Source organism: Oryx dammah, unplaced genomic scaffold, assembly GCF_014754425.2.
Source record: "Oryx dammah isolate SB20612 unplaced genomic scaffold, SCBI_Odam_1.1 HiC_scaffold_3, whole genome shotgun sequence".
In the NCBI taxonomy this organism is placed as follows: Eukaryota; Metazoa; Chordata; class Mammalia; order Artiodactyla; family Bovidae; genus Oryx; species Oryx dammah.
Window position 1 is genome coordinate 16,124,968 of NW_024070187.1, and position 18,398 is coordinate 16,143,365.

Here is an 18,398-nt window from a genome sequence, read left to right on the forward strand (position 1 = left end):
TTCCTTTGACTCAGTCTCCTTCCTTTATCCTGGATAACTAGAATTATGGCTAGAGTAGAATAACCAGTTGCTTATTTTTTTAATCACATCTAAATATTTATAGAACCATAGGTTGTCATAACCTTTCTAGTGGACATTTTAGGAGATTCTAGGACCTTTAAACTCTCTATCAATCCTTGCAAAGAGGCAAGATTTTTTTTTAAGGATTACATTATTTAGGGAAATTTAACAGGTATGACCATTTTCTCCTTTTCTTTTCTTACAGGAAGAAAATTCATTCTTAGTAAACCTGTCATTTGTCTACCTTACATGTCTGTGGCTTTTCAATCCTAAATGTTCTGGCAGATGGATATTGACTCATAAAATGATTACATAGTCACATGAGAAAATTTAGGGTTACTTCTTGAAAGGAGTTGAAGAAGTACTGAACATAACCCCATACAGGTTGTAAAGCATCAAGAAGTCAAGCATCAAGAAGTCAAAACAAAAAGAGTCAAGAAGTCACCATGTATATTACTAACTAGCTATTGAGATGTTGTAATAATACTACTAATGTTAATAATACTACTACTAATAATAATAGTGGTAGCTGGCATTTTTGAGCCTGTAAGATAAGAGCAACAATAACATTTATCATTCACTTACTTTGTTCTAGAGTTGGTGCTGATTGCTTTGCTCGCATTATCTAATGAGTCTTGACTAAGCCACCCCCAAATAACACCAGAATCTTACATTATTTGGCACCTCAGGATTCCAGCTCGCAAAGTCAGGCTTTGACTCAATTCTGTACATTTGTACCAACAGTTCTCAAAGATTTAATTTCAAAACGCTTTTATACACCCAAAAATTAAGATTTAAAGAGTTTTTATTTGTTTATACCTATTGATATATCTGTGTTAGAAATTAAAATAGAGAAATTTAAACAGGTCATTATATGTTAATTAAATAATATTTTATGAAATATAGCTGAGTTTTATAAAACAAACAAAAAATTAGCAGGAATAGTGACATTATTATCTTTTTATGTTGTTTTTTTTTTTCAAATCTCTTCAACATCTGGCTTAATCAAAGGCAGCTTGATTCTCTTACCTGCTTCGGCTTTCATTCTGTTGCAATTTGTCTTGGTTGAAGCACATGAAAGAAAACCAGCCTCATATAGATATGTAATTGGACAAAGGAAGATTATTTTAATAGCCTTTCTATAAAAGTGTGGATGTTCTTTTTTAAGACTACCCCAAACTCTACAAGTGGTAGTTTCAACTTAAAGGTTAGGTACAATGTGAAATCTGAAACCATGCCAATGAAACTTTCCTACTCTGTACAATAATAAGGGTAAGTGAATAGGCACTCTGAGACCTCTGGTATAAGTCTAGGAAAGTAAGAAGCAGCCCAACCTGCTTAAGACCATGAGTAGACATATTTATGCCTTATTTACTTCAATAATTCTTTCAAGCCTAAGACAGGAAAGGGACCTATGATTATTTCCTCCCCATCCTGCCAAGACATAGACTAGATGGACACAATGTCTCTAAAGTGATTGAGAGCTCTGGAGTTAAATAATCATAAAACTGTGGTCCTAATGTTAAGTATGCTATTGTTTCCCTTGAGTAAATTGAAGGAAGAAATGAATGTATTGAGATGGCGGATGCTTTCTTAGAGTGGCATGAAAAAGTATAACTAATCATATTCAAAGTCTTTAATACTAGCCAGTATTAATAGTGCTAAAGTTGTTGAGAGTCCAGTCCTTTGCTAATTTTATATCTTGAAATAAAAATTTTTACCCTGAACATTCTGCTTGAAGGAAATTTCTATCCATTTTACTCAGGAGAACTTAAATAGATTCTGTTTTTAAAAAGGAAGAAAAAACACTTCAGCCACTGAGATCACAAAGCCTTATTTATTTGTGAATTATGAAATTGCATGCTTTGTCTTTTTATAAACTAAACACTTGCCTGAATAAGAAAAACATTTTTGCAGCATTTACTCTTTTTTCTTCTCGTTTCTTAGTATGCTTTAATGGTGCTTCCATTTGCTTTGCTAGCAGTGAAATCTTTATTTCCACCTGAAGATATATGAATCTTGTTTACCTTTAAACTTTCCACCTGTTAACTTGCATTATATTTTCATGACAGAAAGTGGTTACTAATAATATACATTGACTTTAATACAATACAGCCTTTTTTCTTGAGGGTGGAAAGGGAAAATTTTTGTGCTTGTATATATCATTTTATTGAGAGAAATATCTTACATGTAAATAAATGTTTCTTAACTTTTTTTTTGCTGTTGTTTCAAATAAGTTAAACTTTTGTTTACAAGAAGTAGAATGGTCATCATTGATTTTTCTGAATATAGTTGATTTTCATTTTAGGCTATTACGAGATCTATCCAAGATTATTTGTTCAGCTTTTCCTCTCCACTATGTGTAAGGGTATGGAGACAGGTAGAATAGAGCTATAGAAATTTCACAAACAATAAACCTACAGCATTAGTTCCCCTACCTGTTTTTTTCTTAAACCAGGACCATGAGCATCAGAGCTAGAAATAAATCCATTTGAGTTATTCATCAATGTGATACATTTTGTAGTACTGACATCCTTTTGTTCCCTACCCAATACCAAGGTTTTATATGGCATATATTTTTTAAAAACTCAGTATTTCAAAAAGATTTGATGGCATTCTAACACTTCATATAAAACATCCTCTCTGCATCTTTCTTCTCAGTGCTAAAAAAACAAATGTTAAAATATAGCCACTTTAAAAGAAAATCAAATTTATCAAACAACATTAGCAGAAATAATCCAATGGGGAAAAACAAACAAGCAAACAAATCCCAGGAAAGATGGGATCAGAGTCTTTATCTTTTTGTTTTGTTTTGCTTCAAAACATCATTACAGATTTCAAGAAGTTAGAATTTTACATTTGAGCTCATGTTGTTAAGAAGAAAATAAAACTTTCAGTTTATATGTGAACACTGGTCTTGGGTGTTCACTGGTGCCAAATATATGGTGTTTTTCCAACACTGGTTCTCCAACTCTGATTCTCTGACACCAACTCATGTCCTCCTGTGACACTCACTGCTCAGAGTTAGCATCAGATTCCACAGGTTTAAGGGTTCTGTCCCACAAGACAGCCCTCACTTCAGACCCCAGTCCAAGCTCCGACCCCTCCTTACCTGCACTCCCATCTGACTTGGGTACAAATTCCAGGGTACTCACAGCCAGCCACTCCTACCCCTATCCAAGCTCAATAATCCACTACAATGACTTACAGAACTCAGGAAAATGCATACTTACCATTACAGTGTAGTGCAAAAGGGGAAAGTGAACAGCCACGTGAAGAGATACAGAGGGTGAAGTCAGAAGCATCCTGAGTGCAGGAGCCTGTGTCCCTGTGGAGTTGGGGTGCCATCCTGCTAGCACATGGAGATGTTCATCAGCTCAGAGGCTCTCCAGTCCGCATTGCCTAGGTCATCTTATGGAGGCTGTGTTATGCTGGCATGATTGCTTAAAACCTTGCCCACTGCTGAGTTAACTCAGTCGCCAGCCCTCTCCCCTCTCTGGAGATGGTAAGAGGAGGGGAAAAGTTGAGAGTTCCAACCCTCTTATCACAGCTGGATCCTGAAGCTCTCTAGGGGCCTACCACAGTCACCCCATTAGCAACAGGTATTTTTAAAAGGAGCTTGTTGTGAGTAACAAAAGATGCTCCTATTTACTCTTCAGTTCAGTTCAGTCACTCAGTTGTGTCTGACTCTTTTCGACCCCATGGACTGCTGCATGCCAGGCTTCCCTGTCCATCACCATCTCCCGGAGCTTGCTCAGACTCAGTCCATCAAGTTGGTGATGCCATCCAACCATCTCATCCTCTGTCTGCCTTCTCCTCCTGCCCTCAATCTTTCCCAGCATCAGGGTCTTTTCCAATGAGTCAGTTCTTCGCATCAGGTGGCCAAAGTATTGGAACTTCAGCTTCAGCATCAATTCTTCCAATAAATATTCAGGACTGATTTCCTTTAGGATTGATTGATTTGATCTACCTGCAGTCCAAGGGACTATTACTCTTACTACTCAGGAAATTCCATAGATTTTAGAAACTAGGAACAAGAGCAAATATATTTTTCTATTATACCACAATTGGGTTTCCTCCAGGTAATAGAGAAGAGATTTTGGAGGGGTGGCAAGGAGAGGTTTTTTTTGCTTTTTATGCTGAACATTCTTGAATCTCTTCCCTAGCCACACCCACTGAATCAGTCATGCACTGCTGCCTACCATATAAGCATCCCAAACTACAGTGACTTAAAACTACAGTCAGCTCACATTTTGGGAGGAATGAGCATCTGAGTGTAGCTCAACTGGGTGCCTCTAGCTCACTGTCTCCCAGGAGGATGCGATCCAGCTGTCAGCCAGGGCTGTGATCTCATCTGAAGACTCTAATGGGATGGAGCACCTGCTCCCAAGTTGACCCATATGGCTATTGGCCGACCTTGTTCCTCACCTTGAGGACCTGTCCATAGGGCTACTCACAGCATGGCAGCTTGTTTTCTCCAAAGTAAATTGACTCAAGTGAGAGAGGACAAGAAAGAGCCCTCAAGATGGAAGCTACAGTCTTTTAATAACTTAGTCTCAGAAATGATATCCTGTTACTTCTTTCATATTCTGCTCATTAGAGATGAGTCAGGAAATCTCATGCCCACTCAAGCAGAGGGGTTTTGCAAGGGAATTGAATACCAGCAAGTGGTATCATCGAGGCCCATCTTAGAGGCTGCCTACCACACCCACCCCAACATCATGGACCTGATTTGGTAAATGATAAGAAGCATGAGACAATAGATGAGAAAGAAAATTATAAAGACATTTATCTGGTTTCTTTGTCACTTGTACTTTTCAGAGCTTCTCCAAAGTTTTGCTCAAAGTGTTGTCACTGATCAAAACCAATTCTACCAATTCTAATTAATTTTATAGTTAGTATCTGAATCTCAGCAAAAGCTGTATACAATCAAAGAAGTAAAATCCCAGTGAAGTGAAAGTCACTCAGTCTTGTCCAACTTTTTGCGACCCCATGGACTATGTAGTGCATGAAATTTTCCAGACCAGAATAGTGAAGTGGGTAGCCATTCCTTTCTCCAGGGGATCTTCCCAACCCAGGGATCGAACCCAGGTCTCCCACATTGCGGATGGATTCTTTATCAGCTGAGCCACTGGGGACAAACAGTAGTTCACATATTTACTGTCAAACATGTGGTGATCTCCTCTGTCCATTTTTTTTTAAGGGAGAACCAGGTTTCATTGGTCCTCAGGGAGAACCAGGCTTACCAGGGTTACCAGGAACAAAGGTAAGTAGAGTGTTTTCCCCTTCCTTTCTTTCTGAAAAATTTTTGTGACATATTTTTAGTCCATTTTGTTCCTCAGGTGACCAGATAGTTTTGCCTAATAGAGAACTAAACAGCTTAGCACCCATTCCCAACCCTTCTAGTAGGAATAGCATATTATTATGATTACAGTAATAGGAAGTTAATTCCAAAAAGCCTTAGGCAAGGCAACAGGATGGTGGAATACATTCGTTGTTCCAGTTGACCCCCAGTTGCACCTAAACTGATGTGATGCTCTTAGTCTTCTGGCCATATGGAAAAGTGAGGCAATTCTGAGAAGGAGAGGTAGAACTCATTAACTCCAGCTCCTCCTTACCCATTTTAAGACATACTTGTAAATCAAACATGATTACTATTCCCCCATCACTCCATAGATTTCAAAGGCAAGTACTCATGTCATATAGATTCCCAGTGCCTCATCCTGAAAGGATCCATCCTGAAAAACGTCTGCAGAAAAATGCTGTAATGAAAACCATCTCGTGATCTTCCACTTGGCAACCCGAGAGAGGGCCCTGAAAGCAAAATCTATATGCCGCCATATAAAAAATTATGTTTCTGTGGATACAGTCAGAGCCATGGTTCCCTTTTTATCTACCCGGAAAGACATAAAAAGGTACCGTTCCGAGGATGGAACTTTATTCATGACAGATTCATGAATCAAAGAGCAAAATTAGATCAAACTGCATTCTTTTATTTTTAAACCATAGCAGTCTTTGCCTCAATGTGTATTGCACTCACCAGAAATAAGCCAGGATGATTTCCAAGAGCTCGAGAAATATGTTCCTGGTCTGTTCTGACAGAGGAGTCCTCCTTTCCGCTGGTCAAGAGAAAATAACTCTAATCCTAGTAAATGGGAAACTACGTGTGGCCTAAGGGGGGACTGAAGCTCGGTCAAATTTACACAAAGTTGCTCTTTTCTCAGCAAGTTCTTTTTCACATAATGAGCTGACAAGCTTATTAACAAAATATGAGGAATGCCTGCTTTAGCCTGAACAGATTTACACACAAAATGCACTTTCTAGAATCTAGAGAGCTAGATCAAGAGGATAATAGGTATCCTGTGTCCACGTCAGAACTGTTGTACGGCTTGCAGCCTCAGAGTCAGGCAGAGAAAGAGGTGGCTTTGTGGATGAGTGCAAAGAAGCGGGAAGCCTGCTCAGTGCCAGAGAGGACCAGGCATGAATGTGATTTCTAAGTGTTTTTGGCATTTTGTTTGCGAAACAAGGAAAAATAGAAGAAACACAGACAGACCCCTGGAGAGTAGAGTTCATCCCTAAATATCTTTTCTTTTGTTCATTAATTTTAAACTGTTCCATAGTCAAAAAATTCCAGAGGTAGAGCTATAAAATCAACATTAATTACTGTTCATGAAGAACCTGGGCTGATTTTACAGATTCCATACTTTTAAACAAATATTACTTTGCACTCCCAATAAAAGTAAAGACTGTACTGTAACTGCTTTGTAGTTCCACAAGAAAGGATGTGAATAAGAAATTCATTTAAGAATATTTTGAAGTTAATTTTTGGCTAAATTGCCTAACATGAAATTGGTATCATAATGGAAAAATCATGGTTATTTAAAAATCTCTTTCAGCCACATACTAGTCTTTTTCCACTTGTGTAGACAGTCTGGATTTGTACCAATAAATTCATATTTTAAAAAAACTAACACTGCATATTTTATCCCCAACACAATGAAGAGAGAGCATAATGAAGAAGATATATAATGGTATCTAAAAACCGGTTTTATGTGCTGCTGTATTCTCAGCATCTGTATCAGTGCCTGCAAGAAATCTGCATCAGTCTAAAGAAATAGGACTTTATCATGAATAATTTAGAAAACTTTGAATAATATTGTTTATTCATTAATTCAACACATTTTTTGCCAGACATTTTCCTACTATTTAGAATGGAGATTAAATGCAACAAAAATAGTTTCTACTGAAGCTTACACTGCAATATGTGTGAGAAAAGGATGGAAGGAAAGAAAAAAAATGTAATTTCAGAGAATAATAAGCAGTTAATTAGGGGCATGATGTTAATAAGTGATTCTAGGTAAACATATATAGACTTCACACCTATGAGAGATACACTATAGAGAAATGATTTCCTAAGATTTTTGCTTTTCCCTAAAATAAGATTATAGTTACCATTTTAGAATTCATCTGTAAAACATTAAGCAAATAACCAAACATATATATATGTAAATTCCATATACCAGTAGAAGCACTTCAGGCTCTAATCCCTGAAAAATCCCTTCTAGAGCATCTTTTCCATCTCCTGCCTCCAGTCAAGTTCAGCCTCTCCATTCTCCTACTCCCTTTCGATTCATACTGAGAAATTTACTGAGTCTTCCATAATCCTGGCCCTAATCTATCCCACCTCCCCTGCAAAACCACAGAGTCCTTCCAAAGTGGGCATGATACAGATAAAAATCTTGGGATTCAAAGCTCTCCATCACCCATAACTAATCCAACCCTACTTTCTTTTCCTTTCCAAGATGAATCCATCCTTTATGGAGGAAAATGCCTCCTTCATCCATAAACATGCCATCACCAGAAGTCAAAACTTGTTTGATTATTGAAATTCTATCCATCACACAGGAAGCTGAACACTCTCACTTCTGTGTTCAGGGAAAAACAGAACCATCTTCCTAGAGGGTGATTTGGCAAGATTTTAAAATGTTTTTATTTTTGACACAGACATTTCCCCACTAGGAATTTACTCTGAGAAAATGACCAGAGACGTGCAAAATATTTACATACCAAAACATCTATGCAAAAATTGAAGACTGAGTACAATCCATTCTAAATTACAGCTCTCCCATGTTAAAGGCTTTGGGAAAATTACTTAGCCTTTCTGAGCTTCAGTTTCCTCATCTGTAGACTATGGATACTGACACCTTTCTCATTTGTCTTGAGAACTCAATAGGATAATGCATGTAAAGTGTTGTGTGCACTCATCAAAAGCACAATCATAAGCAATAATAATTGTAAAATACACCCCACCCATCCTTCAGGACTTGACCCAGGTCTCAGCAAAAAGAAGTCAGTCCAGACTGTTGAAAACCCTGTGGAGTTTCTTCTTCTCTCACATTAGACTTTACATTATTCCTTAACTCTAAGCTATTTTGTTCATGTGGATCTTATCTTACTAGAGCACTGGCCCCCTGAGGGCAGTGGCCACGATCCTCGTTCCCAGATCTATAAATATAGCAAAAACTGTAATACCTACATGTCTTGTACTGTGACGAGGACTTTTTAAGTTATGAAACCAGTACTATAATTTTCTCCATTTTATAGAGGAAACTGAGGCTTTTAGAACTTAACTAATTTTCCCCAAAACACAGACCTGGTAAGTAACAGGGCCAGGATTAAAGTAGAGAATGTCAAATTACAGAACCTGATGCTTAGTCATTTTGCCATGCTTCTTCCTAGTAGATCTTAAAAAGTCACTGCGGAGTGAAGACTATGTTAGTGCCTGTGGTGAGGCTTAATGATGGCCCTTATCAATTCACTTTAAAGGTCTTTCTATTTACCAACTTAGGAGTCTGACAGGCATTTACCAAACCATTTCCTCGTCTATAAAAATGGGGATGAAAATGCAAACACTGTATAGTTGATTATTAAATGAGATAATCCATGTTGAGGTTAATACAATGCTGAGTATGCAGTAAATAAATAGTCATTTTCTACTTTCTTTGATTTTATTCACTTCACTCATTAATCTACAGGGACTGGTTAGGGGGAAGCGTGCTGTGTTCATGGGGTTACGAAAAGTCGGACGCGACTGAGCGACTGAACGGAACTGAACTGAACTGAACTTCTACTTTCTTTGATTTTATTCACTTCACTCATTAATCTACAGGGACCAGTTAGGGGGAAGATGGGTCACCATTTACTTATTTTGTTATTTGTGACAGGGCGAACGTGGGGAGGCAGGGCCTCCTGGACGAGGGGATCGAGGGGAGCCCGGAGCCCCGGGACCAAAGGTCAGTTATTTTCACACTGGAAAACAACATTCTCAGTTTGGAAATGTATACCACTTACTTTTAGAACATGCAACTAAAATAAAATTATTCAAGGGGTATAAAAACAACCCCAAATCACAAATAATTCATTGAAGTGCATACCAATTTGTTATTTTCTAAAAAGGGTTTTACAATTCAACTTTTCCAGTTTACTGCATTCTATTCAGTCAACAAATTTAATAACACATCCAAATGTCAGTGGGGAGGGACTGTCACATTAACACATTACCACTCAAGGCATATTAAAACCTACTGAGTCCAGATTAGTACTCTGCACATTCACTGCAGAGGGCACAGGTTCAACCCCTAGTCAGGGAACTAAGATCCCACAAGCTGAGCAGCATAGCCAAAAACAAAAAAATCCCTGCATTTAAAAAAATATATATAAAACAAAAACAAACAAGCAAGCAAAAACCTACTGAGGAATATGTGGATCCAGACCGTTAGTTTCCATGGTAACTTGATGGTATGTAACACCTTGAAAATATGAGAACTAAGGATTTATTTGACTGTTCCCTCTATTCCTCTAAACTTCCTACAAGTGATATGGTAACACTTTATTTTAATAACCCATCCTAGAGACATGGGAAATGACTTCCTCTTTGATGAAAAGGAAATTTATAAGCAAACACTTTTGAGACTACTGAGAATTATCTACAGCACTCTTCCCATCCGCCAATGGGCGGTCAGTCTTTAGAATTATTATGGCGTGAAGGTTGGTGGAGAGACCAGGGAGTGAACCAATGATGTGGCGGTAATGCTTATGTCCAGTGTGGTAACAGTTCACATTATACAGAGCCATATATCAAAGCAGGTAAAATAAAGTGTTTCCACTTTTCTCCATTATTCCGAGTCACTGCTAATTTCTTTTTTCTATTGTTATCTCCCTCTATTATTTTCTCTTTTCCATCTTTATATTCTTCTATAATAGGGGAAACAAGGTGAATCAGGAACTAGAGGCCCAAAAGGGTCAAAGGTCAGTACCCGGGTAACCGTTTTAACATAACATGAGGCCATCAAGAGCTGTGCTTCTTGCCTTTTCCACAGGAAAGTCATGTTTCAGATTAGACTCTTTCACATACTGGTATTGCAGTAATTTCACCCTTATGATATCTTGGTTTGTTTCATCTTGTTTTTGTGTTCTTGTGTTTCAGACCATTCTTTAAGAGGAAATGTACTTCCTGTTTCATAAATATAGCTTATTTGGAAAAAATTAAGTACTTTACTTAGTTTATATTATGTGCAACATAATATTATTTTTTATTTCCTGGCTGTCTTTGTGATAAATGTTCAACTATAGTTTGCTTTTAAGTCAGTTGACTCCCTCCATTGCATTAAAATTTCACCATCAATGGAAATTCTCTCCTTTATCATGTTCTTATAGAACCTGCAATAATCTGTATACTATTAGCCGAATCATGTTATTTGAGATTCTATTAATGAATAGCATGGGAAATGGGGAAAACAGAAAACAGATATTAGTAATTCTCCATTCAAGCAAATTTAATTATTATGGTCTATGTTACTAGCATATTGTGGATATAAATAATCATAATCCTTTTTACTGCTTATCTTCACTGGTCCTTATCCAGTTTATAAAGATATGTAGAAAGATACAGAAAAATGCTTTGAATTCTGTTTAGGAAAAGGGCTCTATAAATTTTAGGCTATTTGAAAGAACTCTCAGTTCTACACAGGTTCAAATCTCTCCTCCAAATTTTCTGTTGAGATTTCCGAGACTTTCTGAAGTATTCTTAGTGATATATTTTGGAGTTTGAGGCTTAGGTGATTCCTAGTGTCTGTCCAGGGAGGGGGAGTGAGGTGGCAATAACACTATAAATGGACATTTAAAGACTTTTCTTATTACCCTGGAAAAAAGAGAGAGAGCCAGGTTTGCCCAGCTCTTGACCTTCACCCTGGCCACCCTGGTCTAACAGGCTGCTGTCCTCTTCAGCACTTCCTGAGTAGAAAAGTTTTCCTTAGATCCTTATCATCAGAAGGAGACCCAGCTGGGGACCTTTCCCTCCTGTCTCCCAACACTGAGCTCCCCGTTGATCTCTCTTCCTTCCTTGTCCTGATTATCTACACTTTTCTTCTTAGAGAACAGACAACCTATTAATTGGATGGCTTTTTCCTCCCTTGCACCAAATCTCTTCATATAAAGGCAAGAACATGGCTCAATCTGAGAGATAGAAGCTTAACTTTGGGTGTCAGAGAAGCCACTTGCTTTGCCTTTTAAGATCCCTAGTAAACAAGTTACTGTATGTATTGTCGTTTCAAGATACTCCGTCATGTGACGGGGGAAATTTAACTCACTTCAAGGGGCATCTTAAAGAAGCGTTTGCCATGTCAGGGGTTATTGTATTTCAAGTTGCTATTTTACATTTCAAAAGTTCCTATTAAAGGTGCCACTGAATGATAGTAAATACTTGGATTTAAATCCTTGGATTAAATACTTGGATATCAAATCCTTGGATTTGAGATATTTGGGGACTGTTGGCCTCACTACTAACTAACTAGGTTCTTTTTCTCTTTTCACCGGGGAAAGGGCGATCGTGGAGACAAGGGGGACTCTGGAGCCCTGGGACCAAGGGTGAGTGTGTCTCGTCTACAGCTTTGGCCTCCAACAAGCCTAGACTTGAAGTATGTGTCTATGTGGCTTTTCACGAGGCACTTGGATTAATCATACCCAATAATAGCACAGGAGATAGACTACTGTGATTATTCCTGCTACCGCTCCCTTTCTTCGTATTTTTTAGTGTAATCACTGGGAGCACAGAGTCTGTAAATTTGGACACATTAAGCTCCACAAGAAGAAGTGAAGAACTCTGTCTGCTTTCCCTCTGCTAAATGAGCAGTCACAAACCCACAGCCATCTAACAGTAGAACTTTCCACTTTTCAATTAACTCAGTTATAAAGAAACAGTCCAAATAGTCCAAATTTTCAGAACCTTTTTAAAATACAGAGAATTAGGACATACCTAATGGAAATTCAGTGGCAGAGCTACTGAATAGGGTAGACATCTTAAAAATATTCATTCCCTCCATATATATATATAGTCAAATATATATATGCATAAATATTTATCCTGTTTGATTCAGTTTTAATGGAGTTCTATTCCTGTTGGAAAAGCAAGCATTTCCTATAGTATAATGTCCTATCTTCTTAAAGAATGAGGAAGCAGTCTTTGTGGTGTGGATGAGGAGAAAGATGTCAGGGGTTGCTTTAATAAATATAAATAAAGCCAGCAAGATTTTGTCAGTCAAATCAGATTAGCCTACATATAATAATTTTCAGGGAGCAGTTTTTGATATTGAATCTTTTTTCTTTTTTATCTGACTTAATATCTTTAACATTCCACAGGCAGGAAGTTGGAAGCAGTTTGCCTGCTTTGAAATAAGGACAAACTTTGAACATGGTTTATTTATTTTAACATGTATTTGGGCCTCAATCGAGAATTGATGGTCACAGAGAGCGTGCGTGTTGCTATTTCTGTTTCTGCCATAGTCCCTTCTCCATCCTAGCCTAATGTTCTCTTGGTTTCTTTCCTCATAGGGTCCACCTGGTCAAAAGGGAGATCCAGGAGCCACCGAAATCATAGACTACAATGGCAACCTCCACGAAGCCTTGCAGGCAAGTGACTGCTCCCCATCCTGACACAGAGAGGGACACCGCTGAGACCTGGAATGTGTGGAAATAGCACCTTCCACCCGCCTCAGCTCTCAGAGGGCTCTACCTCTCAAAGCACACCTTCTCCCTCATCTCTTGAACCCAGCTTCTTCTCCCTGGCCCAGTTTACCCTCTTTATTTCCTAGTGTTTTTCAATCCTTCCTTTTATTTTCCTTCTGCCTCCAGATATATTTAGCTTTATCTGGTTTAACTTATATTGGTTTTGCCAATCTTTGTCTCCTTTCTTGAAAAGTGAACTTAGCAAAACCATTAAGTGCCCTGTGGCTCTGGAGTTGGAGCTGCCTGGGTTCAGATCTCTTGCTTACCAAGTGCATGAACTAGAGCAAGCTATTTAGTTCTCCGTGAAATGAGGACAATAATAGCATCTGCCTCAAAACATAAATAGTGTTGTTGTGAGAAGTACATGGCTAAATACTTGGAAACGTGCCTGGCACACGAGTCCTCTATAGTTGCTTCTTAATATTGCTACTGTTCAGTTCTTTTTCTTTCATCAAGTAAAAACACATAGAGGATAGTCAAGAGGATTACTCTTCTGATTTTCCTAAATTATGACTGTTTTGATGATCCCAATCTGTTCAGAACCCTCAGTGACCCCCTTGCCTACTCTATTAAGTCTAAGCATCTCCATCTGATGTTTAAGACCCTATAACCATGTCTTTCCTATATGGAATTTTTTATTTCTCCACAACATAGTTATCATATCTATAAAAATCACTCCTTTTTTTCCTGGTTCATCTTTTTCCTTTCATTCATCTCTAAATCCTCTTCAATAGTTCACTGCTGCCACCCAGACGAGTTCCTCCTCTGAATCCTTTTAAATATTAGCAGTCAGGACCCAGTAGTTTAACATTTAATTATTCTTCCAAATCCCCTGATTTACTTTAGTCTTGCCTCTTACCAAATTGTAAATTACTTGTTGACAGAAAACTTGTTGTATGATTATTTTGACTCCCACAATGTGTTCAACCCAGGTCTGGGAATGTAGATATTAAATAAAGTTATTGGTTGAATTAGTGATTATACTTAGTTCATACGTACAATCCATTTCTCTGCTCAAAAGTCAAATTAGTTGTTTTAAATATTTTTCCGTTTTGTACTTGCTTGAATTTTTTTCCATCTATATGATTTCACTAGCATTACCAAATTATGGTAGATCTACCACACTTCTATGGGTCCTTTGTTACAACTGTCATTTTTAACTAATAAAGCATTTATTACATAGTTTTTACAGAATCTATCTTCAGCTTAGCCTGTTTTTCATTCTTTTTCTTCTTCTGGTAAAGCACAAAGAAAAGCGTGCTTACTGCTTGGAGAAGCATCCCTTGGGCAGTGTGTTCAGTCAACAGCTTGCATGAGTTTTCCTCAGCACAAGTGGATTAGACTCAAGCAGTAGATTCTGGGCTCCTGTCAAATTCTAGAACATGCTTTCTAAATGGCCCCCTGTTCCCCAGAAGTTGCTGTCTGCATGTATAAAGAAAGAAAAGAACAGGAAGTTTTGGTTACCTACTATGTTGTCAGAGTTCTTACTTATAAAATGTAGGGACACATTTTCAACTTTCTGAACAATATTGTCAATTTCCCTTGAACTGCTTCCAGTGGCACCGTGATTCTTTTAACTACCTTTAAGAGGTATACATTCTCTTATCTTCCAAGATATGCTCCAATATTTTTGGCCATGGCCATTTTATGGAAAAATTGTGGAAGAGTTTTAAAACCTTTACATGAACAGAGCTTGGCATGAAGCAAACTACCCTTAGTCTAAAACCAAAATCTGCTTTGATTTCCCCTCTATTATTAACTAGGTGTGTCCCTTTGGGGAAATCACAAAATGTCTATATTTCATTGATCTGATCTGTAAAATGAGAATGTTTCTAAATGGATCTTTTCTAAGATCTGTAAAATCTAATATTATGCTTAGAGTTTTTTTTTTTTAAGGAGCCAAATATTCTTTGTTGATGTTCCTGAATACACTGTACTTTAAAAAAAAAATCTAACACCTACATCTTGATATGAAAGAAGAGATGTGCACTCACTTTCTTTTTTCACCTTCAGTTCTATATGACTGTAAACCAGTCACTATCCATCACAACCAACTAGTTCCTGTTTATATCTCAATCTTCAGTCAGTCAGTTCAGTCTCTCAGTCGTGTCCGACTCTTTGTGACCCCATGGACTGCAGCACACCAGGCTTTCCTGTCCATCACCAATTCCTGGAGCTTTCTCAAACTCATGATCCTCAAGTCGGTGATGCCATCCAACCCTCTCATCCTCTGTTGCCCCATTCTCCTCTTGCCTTCAATCTTTCCCAGCATCAGGGTCTTTTCCAATGAGTCAGTTCTTCACATCAGGTGGCAAAGTATTGGAGCTTCAGCTTCAGCATCAGTCTTTCTAATGAATTTTCAGGACTGATTTCATTTAATTTTAACTAGTTCGATATCCTTGCAGTGCAAGGGACTCTCAAGAGTCTTCTCCAACACCACAGTTCAAAAGCATCAATTCTTCATCACTCAGCCTTCTTTATGGTCCAACTTTCTCATCCATACATAACTACTGGAAAAACCGTAGCTTTGACTATATGGACCTTTGTTGGCAAATTAATGTCTCTGCTTTTTAATATGCTGTCTAGGTTGGTCTCAACCTTAAGATTTATTATTCTTATGGAGTTGTTTAGGCAAGTAAGCATTGTGCTTGTAAGCTTATGGTTATTTTTTTACTTCAAAAATATTTCTTTGTTTTCCCAATATAGTACTCTAGCAGATTGAGTACTTATAAATAAACTAAATAGCCATTAGATTGAGAGGAAGTAATAGACACTTGTTCTTCTAGTTCTCTAACCAGTGATGGATAGTCACAGTTTTGCAAATTCTATGTCACTATTGCCTCCTCTAAAAGAAAGGCCAGCAAAACAAACAAAAAAAAAAACTAGAGTAATTAGATAAATAAGAGCATATTATAGTTATAAAATATCACCCTAGAAATATAAAATTTTACTGTTGCCTCTATTGAAAATTGTTACAGGCATACCTCCTTTTATTGTGCTTCACTTTATTGCACTATGAAGATACTGCTTTTTTTTTTTTTTTTTACAAATTGAAAGTTTATGGCAACCCTGTGCCCAGCAAGTCTATTGGCTCAATTTTTCCAACGGCATTTACTCACTACATGTTTTTCTGCCACATTTAGCTAATTCTCACAATATTGCAAATTTGTTGATTTTGATTATATTTGTTATGGTGATCTGTGATTTTTTTTTTTTTTCCTGGCCCTGCCACATGGCTTGCAGGATCTTAGTTCCCTGACCAAGGATCAAACCCTAGCCCACTGGACCACCAGGGAATTCCTGTGATCCGTGATCTTTGATGTTACGGTTGCAAAAAGATTACGACTCTCTGAAAGTTCAGATGATAGTTAGCATTTTTTAGTGGTAAAGTATTTTTATTGAATTATAATTAATGTACAATATTACATATGTGACAGGTGAACAATACACTGATTTGTCATTTTTAAAGGTTATGGTCATTATAAAATATTGGCTGTTGTACAATATATCCTTGAGCTATAAGGTATTTTTCAATCAGGGTATGTACATTGTTCTTTAGACATAATGCTATTGCACACTTAATAGGCCACATTATAGTTTAAACGTAACTTTACTTACACTGGGAAAGTCGAAAATTTGTATGACTTGCTTTATTGCAATACTCACTTTATTTCAGTGGTGTGAAACCCTAACCCACAACATCTCCAAGGTATGCCTGTATTTACACGGACATTTGTCATAAGTCATTTATTTTTTTTAAGGTGATTATGTTTCCACAATTAGCAGCAAAACCTTTTCATTTAAAAGCTCTTAAAAGCTCTGACTCAAGCTTTTAAAATTTCTCAACACCATATAAACTAAACCTGTTCTCTAGGGTAAATCAGAGGTGATTTTAAGCTTGCTTCATTATAAGACATGAAAGAAAATAACCTTTAATCCTAAAGAGATTCACATTAGCATCTCAGAGAATAAATCACCTCGCATCTTGCTAGCCTTCAACCAATTTACAGCTTTTCTATCTCATGCCTTCCATTTCACATCGCAGCTCAGTAGAGAATGACATGGCTTTCTTCATCACTATCCAAAATTCTGGTTTTCAAATCATTACTGAAGTTCAGCAGAGAACCCTGCTGAGTTTATGTCGTGTTAGCTTAGAGGAACCACATACAAGAAATCCAAAGTGAGCCAACATATTTACGAAGTCCCTGAGTGTCTACACACTGGTTCTTCGGGATGGCAGTAAACATTATGTTTTTGAGAAGTTACCTTAGTTTTCTGTCATTTGTTCTTCTGTTAACTGGCTGGAAACTACCCTGTATAATTTTTAGGTCTCACAAATATAGTTATTTAACAAAGTCATTTAAGCCCCATCTGTTCAATAGTTCAGTTTCCAATAATAATATTCTTTTATTTATGCAATTCATTATAAACTATGTTGTTATCCTTAAATTTTAAAAAAAGACAAACTAAAAAAGTTTTGCGTTTAGGTGGAAAATGAAGCATGTATGGCACACATTGGAAAACTTCTGAGAGTTCACATTTTAAACTACTCTCCTTTCTCAGTTTTTCTGGATTTGCTTTCTAGTTATAAAAAGAATTTTTAGTTGGAAGGCTATGGCAAGGAAATTATTTCTGCTCAGTAATTTTCTAATAGCCTTTTAAAAATGACTCATCTATATACAGGAGCTGAGAAGTAGCTTTCTCATAACCATAAATTCAACTCTTGGTCTAGGTGAATCCTTTAAGTATAAAATAAGTGGTATCTTATGTTCCATATATATATATGATGGTATAAAAATCTGGACCTTGATTTTTTTATAACCTTGCCCCCAGTTGGTGGCCATTTTGCCTTTTACCTTAGAAGCGCTGGGTTGTTTTTTCCTACCCTGTTCTCTCTGAAGCTGTAATGACTATGACTGATTTTACCATAGAATGCAAACTTGCACCATCTCTACGTGTGCATAAGTACATTGTTTCTAAGAATTGATGACACTATATCACTAAAAACTCAAGTGTCTGAACTGAGATAGATGGATAATGTTAAAATTATTTTTTACAACACAATAAAAACAGCATCTTGAATTAGATAATGGAATGCAGTAGTACTTGGTGATGGACAGGGAGGCCTGGCATGCTGCAGTCCATGGGGTCGCAAAGAGTCAGACACGACTGAGCGACTGAGCGACTGAACTGAATGAACTGATGGATTAGTGGGAGACAAAGGGATGGGGTTAAACTGATATTCGCAAGTTCACATGTAACTGGACAGTGTTTTT

The 18,398-nt window shown here is 37.3% G+C and overlaps 1 protein-coding gene across 1 annotated transcript in view; it reads left to right on the plus strand.

Annotated features, from left to right (window-relative positions):
* Window positions 1–13,050, plus strand: part of COL25A1 (collagen type XXV alpha 1 chain) — an 87,167-nt gene extending 74,117 nt beyond the window's left edge. Inside the window, exons 12-16 of the mRNA XM_040238378.1 lie at window positions 5,264–5,326; window positions 9,285–9,353; window positions 10,324–10,368; window positions 11,941–11,985; window positions 12,949–13,050. Of these exons, the coding sequence (XP_040094312.1) occupies window positions 5,264–5,326; window positions 9,285–9,353; window positions 10,324–10,368; window positions 11,941–11,985; window positions 12,949–13,050 (324 nt within the window). The remainder of the gene's footprint in view (window positions 1–5,263; window positions 5,327–9,284; window positions 9,354–10,323; window positions 10,369–11,940; window positions 11,986–12,948) is intronic.
* The last annotated feature ends 5,348 nt before the right edge of the window (window positions 13,051–18,398 follow it).